Here is a 17,106-nt window from a genome sequence, read left to right as displayed (position 1 = left end):
ATCCCCACACGGACTTACAGGAGACAGTAGAAACTGATAGGTCAAGAATCCATTGACTGTCTTGTCCTGAAAAATGTACCGTACAGTCTTTTATCATCACCTCCATGCCGCTTTCTCTTCACTCTCTGCAGGAGAAGGAGGTGAGGAAATGGAAAGAGGAGCTGCTGGAGCAGCGTCGGAGGATGATGGACGAAAAGTTGTTGCATGCGGAGTTTAAAAGAGAGCTGCAACTTCAGGCGATTGTGAAGAAGGCCCAAGAAGAAGAAGCCAAGGTAGAGGAGTGGATGCCCTGAAAAGCTGTAACCATATGCATAAGAATGAAGTGTGTTTGCAGTCATTATATACCTCGTGCGAGTTTGTATCCTCTTACATACGTTTATATGTCTGCACAGGTGAATGAAATCGCTTTCATCAACACTCTGGAAGCCCAAAATAAGAGGCACGATGCCTTGGCCAAGTTAAGTGAATACGAGCAACGCCTTAACGAACTGCAGGAAGAGAGACAGAGGAGACAGGAGGAGAAGCAGGCCAGAGATGAGGCTGTGCAGGTGACTAAAAATACATTTTTGGCTCTTTTTTTTTTTTTTGTATCCCCCCCTCCCTCCAAGTAATTTTCACATTTGGTTGCATCTTCATTATCTTCTGCTTCCTCTGTAGGAACGTAAGCGGATCCTGGAAGCAGAGCGGCAGGCAAGAGTTGAGGAGCTGCTGATGAGAAGGAAGGAGCAGGAGGCTCGTATTGAACAGCAGAAGCAGGAGAAAGAGAAAGCTAGAGAGGATGCGGCACGGGAAAGAGCCAGGTGTGTAGTCCTAAAATCCCTTTAGTATAGGAGTCTACAGTGGATTTAGAAATACATTGTACATTCAATTTTAGAGATCAAATTGACTTCCTGCCCAGCAATCTACACGTAATTACCCATAATGACAAAGTTTAAACATGTTTTTAGAAATGGCAAATTTATTCCCACTAAAAACTTTAGAAAAGGTTTCTTATATGATTATGCTGTGAGCCCTAATCTATGCCTTGCCTCTATTTTATTGTGGCTCAGTTTTTGTCCGAACATGCAGTGTGTGTTGTGGGACCTTTATACGCACATGTATAAACTATGTGGAAACAGTTTAGTTGGCCACAGATGGACTTCAGTCAATTTTTGTAAATGTCACTTCAAGTAAGCAGAGTACATCTGACCACAGTTTTGAGTGCCCCAGCAAATACTGAGACTTTCAATTTTATAATTATTTTGATTTAAAAGAAACGTGTTTTGAGGGGTATTGAGCGTAGATTGATGAGAAAAATGGCAGTTTTATCCAATCCACATCACAGAGTGTCCAAAAATTTTAAATACTTTGTAGATACACACAGGTGGCTGCACCAGTTTTGATTCCTAGAAGTCGTTTTACAATAATTTTACACTTCTTTTGTATGCTCTATCCGAAGAGACCGAGAGGAGCGTCTGGCTGCTCTCAGTGCTGCTCAACAAGAGGCCATGGAGGAGCTACAGAAGAAAATTCAGATGAAGGTAAGTTTCCCCCCTCATGCTACCTCGCTTCTTTAACGGACACCGTGCAGGTATCCCCGTTTCCCAGGTTACTCACGGTTTCCGGTTTCCTCCGTAGCACGATGAGAGCAGCCGCAGGCATATGGAGCAAATCGAACAGAGGAAAGAGAAGGCTGCTGAGCTCAGCAGTGGTCGACATGCTAACACAGACTACGCCCCCAAACTGACACCATATGAGCGCAAGAAGCAGTGCTCCCTGTGCAGCGTTGTGGTATGTAAAGTTTCATCCCATCATTCTCAGGGATTATTGATGTCCACTAGGGATTTAAATGAACTATGCAGATTCTAACAGCACAGCTTTTTGCAACTCCTGTTATTGAAGGGACGGGGGATGTTAAATTCCTTTACTCATTCATTTCAAATGAGATCAAATTGTCCAACCCTTCATTTAATTATTTTTGTGTCATCTCCTGAGTTATAAATGTGTCTTTGGGGATAAAGAAAACAAAATGACCCAAATGCTGCACCAGAATATCACTGGACAACTGCGCTGTGTTATTTGGCAGACTGTGTTTCCACAAAAATGTTGACATGAAGGTGATTCCAATTTTTGGGAGAAGGCACATTTAAATGAGGATTTAACGGCATTGATTAAACATAGAGATTCATGACTGTACGCGATTACGCTTTTTTTTAAGCATCAGGCAGCAAATCTTCAAGCAGACACATTTATCTCTGATTAACTGGCTACCTCGACAACAAAGGTAGGACACCTTGAGTCTTCAAACCGGCATCAGATAAAGAGGAGGGTGGAGGATGAAAGAAGGAATCTTGTTAAAATGTTAAATGACTTTGGCCGACATCTGACACCAGAGATCATGGATGGGTCAGCAGCAAGCACTTTATTTAATGACATTAAAACCAAACCATCCCAAATTGGCCGTTGTACACCTGCCTCCTGCACTGGCCAGTTCTCAGACCGGCACAACATTTATTTAGACGTGTATGATAAGTCTACTGTTTCACATTTTTGTGGTCTCTCTTTGTGTTTGGTTTTTTTTGTGTTTTTTTTTTTTATGTTAAACTGTTGCTGTAAGTTCAATATCATAAAAAAAAGATAAACTTTTGTTTTGTTGTGTTTAATTGTATTGTCAAAAGATCATGTAATGTGGTATAAGTAACAAATCCCATTTCCCTTCTTAAGTCTTTGCTTTAAACTGAGATTCAGGAGAGGCAGGTCACGCCCCATTGTACATGTCAGAGTGGTATATCGTTTCACCAGGGCAACATGGGGCCCTGTTGACCCTTTCCTGCCTCTATCGCCATTGTGTCCGCAGCAGTGACCTCTGACCGCTGTGTTTGTGTTTGTAGATCACCTCTGAGGTGCACCTGTTCAGCCACATCAAGGGCAGGAGGCACCAGCAGGCCGTGCGAGACAGTAGCAGCATCCAGGGACGGGAGCTCTCCGATGAGGAAGTGGTGCGTATCACCCACACCCTGCGGGGAACAAACACCCACTCACTCTGTCAAAGAATACTGCCTCGCTGCTGCCTGTGTCATGTAAAAAGACAAAGAGACACGGCAGTTGTCTTTTATGACGTGGTCATTATTATTGTTTATGCATCCCCTTATATACTGCCAAGGCTCTGCTGCGGGCTTTGTCAGATTACAAATGGGCCTTGAAATGTACACAGTTCGGGTTCAGCGCTTCAGTGGAGAGCTGACATCACCCCCTTGTCTCCAGGCTTTTTTTGTCACGGGGCGCTTTTCCATGGGAAGGCAGCTCGTTAATGCAAGGTAACCTCTCGGGCTGCAATATGAGATTGGCTTTTCAGCAGTGCTCATTGTGAGGCTGACAACTGTTGGTGCTATACGCAGCACCTTTGGCCCCAGCAGCTCCTTCATTCAAAGCTTTTTTCAGCGGGCAATAATTGATACCCCCGCCTTCCTTTCCTCTAAATCATTTCCTTTTTCGAATGCAGATCTTTTTTTTTTCCCTCTTTGACAGTATGATAAACAAGGCAATGGAGAGAAGCACTTCCCCAATATAACACAATTAACAGTTCATATATGAACGCTAGTTCATTTACATTTGCAGTCTGTCTCCTTCTGTATTATATAGCTTTAACAGTAACCATAATACTGAGGCTTTACTGTTATACCTCCATACACATTTGTGTCAGTAATAATCAGTCAAGTCCTCCTTGTAATATCTGGTTTTATCTGAATGTCATACTTTGCCAATTTAAGGATTATTTCAGGATTGTGATACTAGTCATTGTAGTATCTCTAATAGATACGATTTAGATGTCCATAACTACTTTTACTTATTGTATATGAAAGCAAATCATCCAATAGGTGCATGTCTGGAGACTTTGTTTGGATGGACTCGTGTGCCCGCTTGTTATTTATATCAAACCTCAATTTTATGTTCACTATTTCATTCAAACCACTGCCAACTATTTTCCAGACTGTGGCTCCATAACTCTTCCTGCAATGAAAGATTTTAATTAAAAAGAAGATGGTTGGTTCAACTGTGCAGAGGTCACTCCACAGTTTTTCAGCAAAAGCTGGCGGCAAATGCCCCGTACCTTCATATTTAGTCATTTTCTTTCGTTCTCCAAGACTTGTGAATTAAATTGAAAATACAGTGATTATCAACAGGCCCGGATTGATGTATGGGCAGAGGGCTTGGGATTGTATCCACTCATTTTACTCACCATCTGTTCTGCTTTAACATGATGCAGGATATATATTTATTTATATATATATATATATATATATATATATATATATATATATATATATATATATATATTTCTTTGAGGAAAGACTGTTCTCCTGTTGTGCATGTCTGTAGTGTTTGGCAAGGACAACCAATAGAGGGATCACTGTGCTGCAGAGGGTATCAGAACTGACCTCTCAGAGACACTGAAGTCCTGAAGGGCTTGTCATTGAAGCTGTACTGATAGCCACAAAGTGAGAACCGTGATGAAATATCTAGACTGCCAGCTGAAGCGAGCCTCTCCCTCCTCACACTGTTTTGAATTCTGACTGTTGTAAAGTATAGCAACGAAGCATTGTTCTTCACATAAAAACAAAAAGATTTATCCACTTTTAAAATACTAAGAATAAAAAAATCAGTAGATGAAGAGTTTTCTTTTGTTCTTTTTTTGGTGTAACTTGTGGCCTCCTTAAATGTCATTGGATGCAGTTCAATACAAAAATGTCATGTAAACTGCTGTAGTACAGGTAACCTAATCCAATGCAGTAACATATCTTACCCAGAGAGCCAACATGAAATAATACAGCGTTTTGTTTCATGTCAAATGCGAGCAAACCACTTGGGCCTTTGTACGTGACAAAAGAAGCAGTGGATGGACACATCCCATAGAATTTGTATTTGTGTAAGCTTTCTTTTAGATCTGTGAAAGATCCGTTTGTGTCGGGGGAAAGGGAGCGATGTTTATAGTGGTATGACATTTCTCCCACCAGAGGCGATCTGTGTTATTGTGCGATAGCAACGTCCTGATGGCGTTGTGTTCACTGCTTTGTTACAACAGTTCAGTGGTCGACACCTGTCTGTCATCGACTCCGCTTGTCTCAAATGCTCAAAGTCTGCAATACTTTCATGCGCAATAACCTCCCAGAGACTGAAAATTAAATCATAGTCTGTGTGTCAATGTTGTACTCTCATATTTCAGGTTCCTTTTATGCAACCGGTGTGATTTTGCAACAGATGATGTTTTGGGTGTGTGACTGAAGCAATACCATTAAGTGAGTGGCTCGTCCACTGGATAGCCTCTCAGAGAGATTACTGAACAGCTGCCCACCAAGCAAGGGACAGCTACGGTCATGAGACATGACTGACCTGTAATATCAGTGAGGAGAGGGCAGAGGTGTGCGCATACAGATACAGACACACACCCCCCCTTCCTAGGAAACGTAATACCGTCACTTGCATTGCCCTTTATATTCCAAAGTTATCACCATCCCTTTTCCCCTTTTTTTTTTACTCGTGTTACCGTTACCAACTGAATGACAACTTATTCCTTTTAAGTTAGCTATTTGATCAACATAAAGCACCTGAGATTTAAATCTTATGGAAAAACTTGAACATTTCATATATTTATTGTTGAACATTTATTCTTGTGAAAACATGTACACTTATAGAGCAACACCCACAGCCTCTGCTTATTGACATCATTAGGACCGTGGTGCTGTGGTAAATCAGATTTGATTGATATCGTTGGCCAACATCCCCAAAACAGTCATCAAGTTTAAATTTCAAATGTGATATTTTTGATTGGGGCACAGAAATATGTGACCTTTTTATTACTGGAGTTGCACACACTCAACCCTTTGAGGGAAGAAGAAAAAAAAAAAAAAAAAAGCACAGTTCCTTGTTGCTCAAAATATGAAGCTCATTTAGAAAATAGATTTTAGTGCCTTTAAGTGAAGATACTGAAGAATCCATTAGATGCAGTCAGTAGTTTTTTGTGGCATAAGGTCACTTTTGCACACTGTAGGCCACCTAACGACACCTGTTTTTACAACGCCTCTCAGTGGAAATCTCTATTCAGTCAGCAGGTGCAGGGAAAACACTGACCAAACGGTAAGGCATCCCACACACAGGTTAGCTCGAATGCTGAATGGAAACCCTTTATCTGAGGCCATCCTATCCTCTGGGGTGCTGGATGACAGCATAATTGGGTAATTGGTTTCTTGCACATGCATCATGCTGTTTAAATTGGGTTACATTCCCCTGTCTCTTAGTGGAAATATCAGAATCGTCTGACAGGGCCAGACAGGAAGCAACACCTCCAGCCCTTTAGCACATTCGTGGGCGGGCAGGTGGCTTCAAAAGACTATTGGAGGTAATTACAGGATCCAGTGGTGTTATTGAGAAGTGTACAGCTATGTGTCACACAGTATAGTCAGTGCTGCATCTTAAGTGTGTTGCTTCTGCTTATATTGAGTAAGGGATAGTGTATATTTACTGCTCTATTACCAACGTTTACCAATGAAGTCAAAGTTCCAGAAAATAGAAAAAGTAAAGTACAAGTACTTTACAACTCTACTTGAGTAAAAGTACTTATAACAACCCCATCAATGAGTCATGGAAAGTAAGTATTTGTACAATGGTAATTTGCCAGCAGTGTCTTATGTATGGATTTCTGCCTACTCTATAGGAACATCTTTCCTTGAAGAAATACATTGTGGATATTTTGACGGACAGCTCTGTTTCCTCTGAGAGCATGAAGGATGGAGAGGAGCGGCAGAAGGCTCGGAAGAAGGCAAAGAAGCTCCGTGCCAGGATGAACTCCAGGTAATGCATCCATTTCCTCTCATCAGTCCATCTCTCTCTCCGCCTCCCTCGCCATCCTCTCCCAGGCACAGAGGACAAAACTGTGCCAGGACTTTTTTATGAGTGACAAGGAGATGGAAAGCAGATGTTATGTGCATCCTGGCTGTCTACAAAGTAACACTGATGATCTTAATTTATGACCACTTTCTGTGATTGGAGAGCAAAGCTGCAAATCGATCCGCAGGTCCCCGGCTTTCACCTGTAAAGAGCTTTCCTCCAAATTGCTGCCATGGCACTGCCAAATCTGAAGCCTCCCCCGGTGTACAGGATGCATGTTAAAGTATGAATGAGCCGTGCCTATTTTTCCATCTTCTGAGTTATTGATTTTTAAATGAAGTATCAAAGAAAATCAATAGTAATCAACAAATAGGAGGTGATACTGTCGTGTGTCAGAACCTGGACCCGAACTCAATCAATTTAACTGGCAGTCACAACAGAGAGGGAGGAGAGTGCAGAGAGACACGATGTTGACAGTAGTTACTGTACGATGTTATTGATGCAGATTACTGGGAGGATTCCACTATAAGCAGGATGACATTAATACAGTAACAATGATTAAAGAGGTATAAACCAAGATATGACTTCCATCATCATCTACTTAAACAATAAAATACCTGAATAGAAGAGCGCACTTCAGTAATACTGCTTTTTACTTTTTGTTTTTGGCTTTAAAATGGTTGAGCATCCTCCATCTTTGCCTGCAGAAAACTGACCCTGAAGGACAATTTAAAAACTCGTTGTTACTCTTCAGAAACCGAATCAAAACAACACCGGCCTTTTTATAATTTCATTATTAGTTGTTGCACCCGAGCTTGAAGATGTAATTAGATAAACACCGTGCTACTAACACACACCACAATGAGAACATAAAGCCTTTATATACAAACATAAACTACCAACTCAATGATGCGGCTGTGGTCTAAGAATTAGAGTAGGTCTACCATGGTATGGTTGCTGGTTGGTTCTCCTGCCACTCCTGTCCTTGAGCACTTCACTGAACCCCTAAGTGTCCCCGTGACCAGGCCGGCACTTTGAGTGAGTGTTCCTGCATGGCTGAATGAGGCTTTGTAACACAGCTGTGTCCCACTCCATTTGGAAAGTGCTATAGTGCAGTCCATTTGCCATTTACAATACACCAGAGAGTGTGTTGAAAATGTGATCTTAAAAGTTTAATGTTATTTCAATTCTTACATTACAAGTTACCTTCTTCATTGCTGATATGTTTTGTTGTTAATTATTACGCCTCAATCAGTATTTTTAAGACAGTATTTTTGATCTGCTCCATTCCAGTTCCTGCTACCTTCACACACGTGTTGTATTAAGAAAAATAAACTTTTTGTAAGACATTTTTTTTTTCAGAATAGAAAGAAGGAATACCTAAAAAAATTTATGAACATGACTGCTTTTTTTTACTCCCCAAACAAACACCACAACAAGACCAGTTTCATTTGAATACCTTCTCCTTTGAGCAAGACTACAAAGAAAGCAAAAAAAAAAAAACATTGGATATTGGAATAACCACACAGTTGTATTTGGCAATAATAATAATAATAATTTAAGTTGTTAGTTGAAATGTCTGAGGTGATTCAAAAGAGGGCATAAATTATGATTTATTAATCTAGGTACAATATTAAATCTTCACGGTCTTGTTTGTTTTGGAACATTAGGGCAACGTTACTTAGTGAAAAAAGCCTACTCTTTTTTTGTTTGAGGGGGGGGGGTTATAATAGAAATCATAGGAGTGAGGGCTTTTTTTTTTTTTTTTTTTTTTTTTTTTTTTAAGACTCATACATGCTTATTATAATACCATCAGTTGTGTTTATTATCTCAAACATTGTTTTGAAGATTGGAGTAATCAAGTAGTGGTGTCTTGATGACCTCCGAAACATCTTTCAGTCTTTTTTTAACCATTCGCACGTGAGTCTGTCTCGACAATTTTAGACGGGCTTTATTCGTGGAGTACATTTCTTCCTTTGTTATCATGTCCATCTGTGAGTGTAGGCAGACTTAATGAGCCTCCAACCTCTTATCATGATTGATCTATGGTTGTGACCATGACTGAGATTTCTAAAAAGACAATGTTGTATTATTTAAAAGAAAATATATTTAAAAAAAATTTTTTTTAAAAAGGACCAAAGAGCCAACTATAGGACACCCAATCTGCTACACTGCTTTATTCTCAGTGCTGCTGTTTTTGGCTTTGTGGGGCTCAGCGGTACCGAGAAAATGACAACATGATCCGCCTCTGTTCACCATCAGTCGCGCACCAGTCCTGCTGAGGCTAGCACTCAAAGGCAGCAGGCCTTCAGAGGTCATAAATAACGCAGAGCCCCAGTAAACATAAAGGTGAGCCGCTTCACCACTGGTTGGAAATGAAGCGTTTTATTGGAACACCGTATGGTGTCCGTAAAACGCGAGTGGTTTTCACAGCACTTTTCACCGGGCCCACATGCAGCCCTGTTGTGTTGCGTACACATTTTTGCCCACATTTTCCCCCTTTTTTCAGTTTTGCTAGCCTTCTTTAATAATAAATGTATTAGAAAAGAAAAGAAACTATTAAAATTTCATGGTAGTAGCCTGTCAGTTAGTGTCTGAACTTGGAAACCAAAGTCTCCACTTAGACTCTGGTACTCTGCTCGCCTGTGGCTGGTTGCTTGTGGTTCGCTGAGCAGGGAACAGAGTAGCCAGTGTGTTGTTGTGTGTATACAAAGACAGTTCTGTATGAAGTATGGAATACAGTATATGGTGGTAACCGTGGCCAACTCATTCTACTGCTGCCTCAGATTAAGGGAAAAGGGTTCTGGTTGTACATGTAACACATACTGTACATCCCTAGCAATGTACACGCAAGTTTAATGGATTACACTGAGACGTTTGAATATTAATATAATTTTTTCTTCAGGTTTAATGCAATTGAAATAATACTTTTTAGGTCTGTGTTGCATGCTTTGTAGGAGTGATTTAAATGTGTTTCTGCAGCACTGGAGAGAAGTATGTTTCTATAAGGAATTAAGATTTGTTGTTATGAAGTCTTACACTATAGATCTGTTCTCTCTTTCTTATTGCTGATCTGAGATTTATTGCCCATTTAAACATGACCATAATGAATTGCTCAGCAATTGCTCCCTGTTAAACCTGATTAGGTATAAAGCTGTCAACGATTCATAATGTAATATCATGAATGCCAAACAGGGTGAATATAGTTCAGGCCCTTCTGAAAGCAAGTCTTTGCTACCTATTTATTCTGCTTGAATGACAAGTAAAATGACTACCATCAGAAGAATATTATTGTGTGTGTGTATATATATGTGTGTGTATATGTATGTATGTATATATGCATGCATGTGTGAGTGTGTGTGTGTGTGTGTGTATATATATATATATATATATATATATATATATATATATACTTTTTAGCAGTGTGGCTGATCTTACAGATTTGTTGTTTAGATTTTTATCTTGGAATGTATATACAAAGGCATTTTTTATATTTTGAAGAAAACATTTTTTTGTATTTATTATTTTTATAATGGCTACATCGATACAGTTAATGATTAAACACTTAAAACCAGGAATTACAAAATGTTAATACCACCGGTCTAAATGCTTGAATATATGTCCTGGGTGACCATGCACTTGTAGGGTTTTGTTATCTCGTCGTCCTGCTAGTCTTGAGGTGAGTTATCCGAGTGTCTGTCAGAGGACTGTCCTTGGATACAAGAGATCATGAGCAGTACATCAGGCTTTGGTTAGTGCAGGTACGTTCTGCTGGGACAAATCCACCTGTCGTCTTCCAGGAAGTGATTGATCCTATCAGTGTAGAGATGGGTAACCGGAAGAGGTGCCCTGTCGACTTCTGATCAATAGTTACTTATCATGTCTGGGAAGGCTTGATTGACAGATAAATATGCCACCTCGATTACACACACACACACACACACACACACACACACACACACACACACACACACACACACACACACACACACACACACACACACACACAGTTTGTGTTGCTTAGAATCTGTCTGTTGGCCCTAATGCCACAGAGATACCAGTCCCCCAATGACGGTGACCTTTCAGGAGGTGATACATTGAAAACACAGGTTGTGTTGCTTCTGACCCCTCGTAACTGTTTGACAATGAGTGCAGTGAAAAACTTGAGCCTCCCTTGTCAGTAATAGCAGGAGAATTTAAAGATGGATTTAAGTCTTAGTTATATTAGGCATTGGCAGCAGACCATGCGTCCCCACAGAGCCTATGTCTGATTATTTTAAGCTAAGTTACGTGGTGATTGGCTGACAGGCCAAATAAACAGACTCTGTTTGAGTTGTTTTGTCTCTCTCTCTCTCTCTCTCTCTCTCTCTGTCTCCTTCTTCTCACTTTGATCCGTTGTGTTCTTTAGTTTCGAGCCAAACACGTTTTTTCCTAGGATTCAAAGACTTTTACCTACTTCTCTCTCTGCAGGGCAAAGGAATATGAGACATCATTGGAGGCAAAGACTCAGGTCCCTGACTCCCCGTACAAGGCCAAGTAAGTGTTTTCATTTTACGTTCTTCTTGATTTTGAATGTATTACCCTGATGATGTGATGTAAGGTTGCATTATCTTCATAATTGTTCTGATTATTTTCTCAATCATTTCTATGAATCAGAAAATGGAAATGAGGAATGGAGAAAACAAAAAAAGATCTATTCAGTTTTAAGGTTGAAACTAGTGATTTCTTTCAGTCCATTAATCAGGTTTAACTCATTTAGTTGTTCAAATATTTTTTTGTAATTTGTTAAAAGACTAAGAAAATTCTTCACATTTTCAAAAGGAGAAACCAATGTTTTTGTAATGTTTGCCTGAAAAATGACTTAAAAAAAATAACAGAATTTCTTCTCGATCAACTAATCAATCAATCAATAAAGTTTAAGCTCTAATGGTATCATGGAGCCCTGAGAATAAGGACTGGATTTGTTGTAATTTATGGCTCCTTTATTTTCAGGTTGCAGCGTTTGGTGAAAGACCTGTTGAAGCAGCTGCAGGGCCAAGACAGTGGGCAGTGGGCCAACAACAAAGCATCAGGTCTGGACAGAACTCTGGGAGAGATCTCTCGCATCTTAGAGAAGCAGGTAAAGCAGCAAATGAATTCCACCTATGCAGCAGGCAATGTGATTCAAATATGTGGATTTTTTTTTTTTCTTGGCTATGCATTATATTTTTATGCACCTGAACTTTTCTTTAATGTACATGTCAAAGCCGCCTGTTATGACCTCGGCTCCCTTTTGGGTGCATAATGTGCTGGTCTGAGACTTCTGTTTGGTTGCTTTGCTTTAGACCGAACAGTCTGCCGTAGTGTATAGCTCATGCCAGCCCTTTGGCATGTCTCTTCAGTGATGAGTTGTGTTTTTGCTGTGTCTCACCCTCCCAATGTGGAGTATCACTTACTCCAAACCAACTTGCCTTTGGTTATTGGCTAACGAAGACCAGATTAACAGTGTTTTCATTGTGCACATGGTACCAATAGAGGAGCTTCCTAACACGAGGGCAAGCTTTGTCTTGTGTCTCTGTGGCTTGCACGACTCAGATGTCACTGGTTTAGACAATGCTAAATTGGATTTCCACATGAAATGCCACTGATGCAAAAGACTTGGTTCAACAAAGGCAAGTGAATTAGCCTTTAAAAAAAAAAAAAAAAAAAAAAAAAAAACAGATTTAGCTTATTCACAGCTGTATAAATATCTATAATTGTCAGATATAACAGCAGACATTTATAACTGCAGTTGAATTGAAACATCTGCCACAGAAGCTTTGTTGTATGATGGGTTGGTTTTTTTTTACAGTAAAACTCACATCAATTAGAGTCTGAGGGGAGGAATTAAAACACCTGCCACCATGTTTATGATGAGGAGAATATACAGCCCACTTCCTGTAACGAGGCATAAATTTCCTGCCAACTTGTGGTTTGAGCCATCATAACATCCCACTGTGCATGCCTCTGGGCGTGAGGATAGAGAGATTATGGTGTCCCATCAGCGGTGACAGGGACGGCTGGAGAGGCCATTACCGAATTTCCCCAGAGAGATGAAGAAAGAGGTGGCTGAGGTGGGTGGCACTGCGTCCTGTAAGGAGAGAGGAGGAGACCAGTGTGATGTGAGTAGCACACAAGCTGTTACTACACGAGTGCTCCTCCCCTCAGCTCCACATATTCCCAGAGGGAGGTCAGAGGTCAGTGGGCCACAGGAGAACAGCAGTGTCGCTGGCAAGAGGCAGTTCAAGGCTCTGTCTGGGGTCCTTTTGTTTTCTTATAAAAGCACACTTTTATTTTGTCAAGTTCTACTTCACCATCTTCTTCCAGAGATATCTACCCAAAGCTGTGTCGAACCATGATTGGCCAATGAGGCAGCCTGGGGAGCACTTCCCTCTCTAATCCCTTGACAAAGTCAAATAAATAGAGTCTCCATCAGCATGGCTGTCTGGCCCCTGAGTCACTTCAAGTCAGGGCCGTTTAGATTATTTGACCTAACAAGCATCTCTCATGTCGTTGACTCACCTAGAGATTTGTTTTTCTCCCCCATATCTGATTCAGTCTCCACTTTCTCTGCTAATTCCTTAGACAACACCCTCCCCTCTCCTCCTGCACTGCTGTTTGGGTCCCACCCCCCACCCCCCACTCCTCCTTTACTTTCTAGGCTACGTCTAGTCTCTGACCCCAGTGTGTTTCTCCCTCTGTGGCCTCTAATGGTTTATTTTGTGTCAAACCTGATTTTTTTTTTCTTTACTTTGGGTGATTGAGAAAAGCAATTTTCCCAATGTGCTGCTCTTTTCTTTTTGCTACACACGTGCCTTTTTTTTTATTAAAGCACATGTATTTATATATTGCCCAAAGTGTTTACCACTGCTTTTACTTAAAGCCTGTCTAGAAAAGAGTAACGTGTATGACAGGTAAGGAACTGTCAGAAACATGCTGCTCTTAGAGCCAAAGACTGCAGACTGTATTTACATTTTCATTTGGAAGCTGTCAGAGCTTGGTTTGGCCGAGTAGCGGGGCTGCAGGGAATTGTATCTGGGGACATGGGGGAAGGTGAAGGGCAGAGTGGCAGGATAACAGGGTTTCATGCATGGGCCTCCAGCAGACTGACAGATACAGCCCAGATCAGCAGTTCCAGAACAAAAGGGAGGAGCATGCTATTTAGTTCAGTTTAGAATTTTTTTCTAAAACAACTTATTCTCCTGCCACATTTGATTTAAAGCGTTTCTGTGTTGTACATTTATTCTTTGGTTTTAAGAAAACGGTTGTAGAGAGTTACAAAAACAGATGTTGTAGTTATGTGTCAGTAATCTGGCCAAATGTCTATTTTGCCTTGTGTGTTTGACATGTACTATTAACAAAGCCTTTCAAATACGTCATTTTTGAAATACAAAGGGATTAATATTTAGTTTAAATAATTTGGATATATTGGCTGATATGAATATTAATTTAGTTGTCAAATTTCTAAGTAATTCATCCCAAAAATACTTAATCAACTAACACTACAAAACATTTGTAAATTAGTGCTTATTAATTTGCCAGTAAATATATTTGCTTTTTTATCTTCCTACATTTAAAGAATTTATTTTTGACATGGTCAACAGTAAGAACAAGTTCCTTTGGCAGCTATAATAAATGTAATGATGTTATCACTTCTTGGGTGGCACTTAACAGTTTTTATATGTGACCTGCAAATCATTATCTTTGAAGCCTCCTTTCAATAATTGGACAACCAAATAATTAATTAAAAATATCTTTTGGTTGCTATTCTGCATTTTTTTTTTAACCGTAGGCTGTCATGTGTTCCCAAACAGACTCTTTTTTTTGGGGGGGGGGGGGGGCTTACCACAAAACTAATAGGGCGTGAAATGCTTTTCAGCTTCTTGTATTATTAGTAATAGCTGAAAGCTGTCTGTGGTTTCTGTGGCAGGTTTGAATTTTGTGCCGCACTGGCGATTGATTAATCCTGATTTATTTTATAAAATAAACAGTGTGTGAGCGTGGGGCAAATGTGGAAAATGATAATTCTAAACAGTTCACTAAAGCATGCACCATTATGTGTTGTAAACACACAAGTTTATACTTAGAAGTTTAGACTTGCAAATGTTTACTCCAGCAGCCTTGTTGTGGTTTCCAGTTGACTTAGCTCACAGTATAATGATGAAATTCATGTGAGCGCAGGCTCATCTGTCGTTCTTCTCTCTGTCATTTATGTTGTAGTTTTGAGGGAGTGAAGCCATGACTTAAAGGCGCAGATCAAAGTTGGATGTCCGCCCTTAATGAACTTTGCCATTTGTTGTCCATCTGTTTGGTGGGCAGCCCTCCTCTCCGCTTTATTTAAAGTGTCTGGTGGGAGGAGACTGCAGAGAGCCATTTAGCTCGTCTGCTGGTCTGCGGACACTGTCACAGGAATTACCAGCTGCTTCAGCCATCCCATCAGCTGGGGTAACAATAGTCACCGTTTTATAATTCATGAGCTATCTCTCACTCGTGTCCTAATGCTCCTTCCTTGCTTCCTCTTTTTTTTGTTCTTTTTGGGGGGAAATTAGCCGCTCATCCTGTTATTGTGTTTTGTTGTCGCTTCTACCAGGTTGTCACCAGGCACAGACAGATTAGAACTTGAAGGGACATGGCTGTGTTTTGTGAAATATGATTACATTAAAGATTGAAGAATTAGAACAAGGCATAACAGTAAGATGGCATTAAAAGTATATATATATATATATATATATGTATATATATATATATATGTGTATGTATATATGTATGTATGTATATATATATGTGTATATGTATATATATATATTTGCAGTTTGCTGAGTTTGGCAGATGCTGATAAGATGTTCAGTTTTGAAAATATTTCGTCAAAAATCAAGAGATTGTACAAATGAGGATTTTTCCCCGAAGGTGTTGCTCGATTTAAAGTTAAAGAAACACCCAAAAGTATTATAGTTTATTCGACAGGGGACATAAATGTCTGTGCCAAAATTCACGCCAATCCATCCAGCAGTTGCTTCGACATGTCAGTTAAAGCCACAGACTGCAGGAAAAGTCAGTGGCTCACTCAAGCAGGTTTCATCCTCTGGGGAACTTGAATGTCTGCTCACAATTTTAAATGGCATCTTTTTTTTTTTCTTTTCTTTTCTCAGTCCGTTTCAAATTGGTGGACAACCAACATTGCCATCCCTAGAGCTACCCTGCCAATGTGCCTAAAGCAATCTGCTCTCTCACAACTCCAAACCTGTCTTACTAGCATATAATATCTTGTCAGTTAGCAGGCCAGCCAACTATTCATCCAAATCTCTCGGGTTTTGTTATGCAAGACTGTGCAAACCCTGCAACATTACTATGTGGCCAAATTTTTTTGATTCGGTATGCAGTGAGTTGGCACAACTATTTGTTTTCCTTTGGTTCAGTCTCCGAGCTAAGATGTCCTAAATGCACAGGGAGGAAACTGTAGTCTTACCACAGTTAGATAAGATTAGCAGCTATCAAATAAGTGTTGAAGTATCCTTTTAAACACTGGGTCAAGGACCTTTTTTGTGGCTCTCTCTCAAGAATGTAATTTGTGTATCCTTCTTAAAGAAACAAAAGTTTGTATAAAAATTCAGCTTCCTGTGTGCTTACACTATCACTTAATTACATACAAACATAATTATCTTATAAAGCATAATTACCCCTGCCGTGGGTCTGTAGAAAGGATTATATCATCACGAGATGTTTGTTACATTTGGTTAGAAAGTCAAACTGCCTTGCACAGCAACGAGATCCATTCACAGACTGCAGGCTATCATGCAAAGTAACAATATTTTTATTGAAATGTGTCCTCACTGAAATACTTCTTATTTTCTGTGGACCAGTGCATGCATAGACCCCCTAAAGATAGTACGTCAGGTAGTTTGAACTTAATCTTTTCACCCGTATTGTTCCATCATCACAACAGATAAATCTGTCAGCGGAGCAGAAAAGGAGCTAACGGGGAAGAAACTCTTGTCTAGTTTTGGCAGGAGACGGCCAGGACTGGGCAGGTCCCAGTTTACCCCCTTTAATACCATTTGATAAGCTGCTATGAAAGAGCTGCCTTTTCTCATTTAGCCCTGGAGCTTTTAGGTTGGTGTGTTGACAGGAGGGTTAAGAGAGAGGTTAAGCCAAACTCGGTGATTGAGACCTAATTGATTAGGAATGGAAACTACTGGCAATGTACAGAGAGGAAGTCACAATGAG

General features: G+C 40.2%; 1 protein-coding gene across 4 annotated transcripts in view; it reads left to right on the top strand.

The window, feature by feature from the left end:
* scaper (S-phase cyclin A-associated protein in the ER) overlaps positions 1 to 17,106 on the top strand; it is a 57,006-nt gene that overhangs the window by 14,262 nt on the left and 25,638 nt on the right. For all 4 annotated transcript variants that reach the window (XM_069162393.1, XM_069162392.1, XM_069162395.1 and 1 more), the window contains 9 exons: positions 132 to 272; positions 393 to 548; positions 658 to 800; positions 1,439 to 1,520; positions 1,618 to 1,770; positions 2,871 to 2,978; positions 6,692 to 6,828; positions 11,335 to 11,400; positions 11,857 to 11,983. In XM_069162393.1, coding sequence (XP_069018494.1) covers positions 132 to 272; positions 393 to 548; positions 658 to 800; positions 1,439 to 1,520; positions 1,618 to 1,770; positions 2,871 to 2,978; positions 6,692 to 6,828; positions 11,335 to 11,400; positions 11,857 to 11,983 — 1,113 coding nt within the window. The remainder of the gene's footprint in view (positions 1 to 131; positions 273 to 392; positions 549 to 657; positions 801 to 1,438; positions 1,521 to 1,617; positions 1,771 to 2,870; positions 2,979 to 6,691; positions 6,829 to 11,334; positions 11,401 to 11,856; positions 11,984 to 17,106) is intronic.

The sequence above is a fragment of the Embiotoca jacksoni genome, unplaced genomic scaffold (assembly GCF_022577435.1).
Source record: "Embiotoca jacksoni isolate LCO1_2020_lvr unplaced genomic scaffold, fEmbJac1.0.p SCAF_3, whole genome shotgun sequence".
NCBI classification, from domain to species: domain Eukaryota; kingdom Metazoa; phylum Chordata; class Actinopteri; family Embiotocidae; genus Embiotoca; species Embiotoca jacksoni.
Note: the sequence above shows the minus strand (reverse complement) of the source record. Positions and strands in the feature narration are given on the sequence as shown.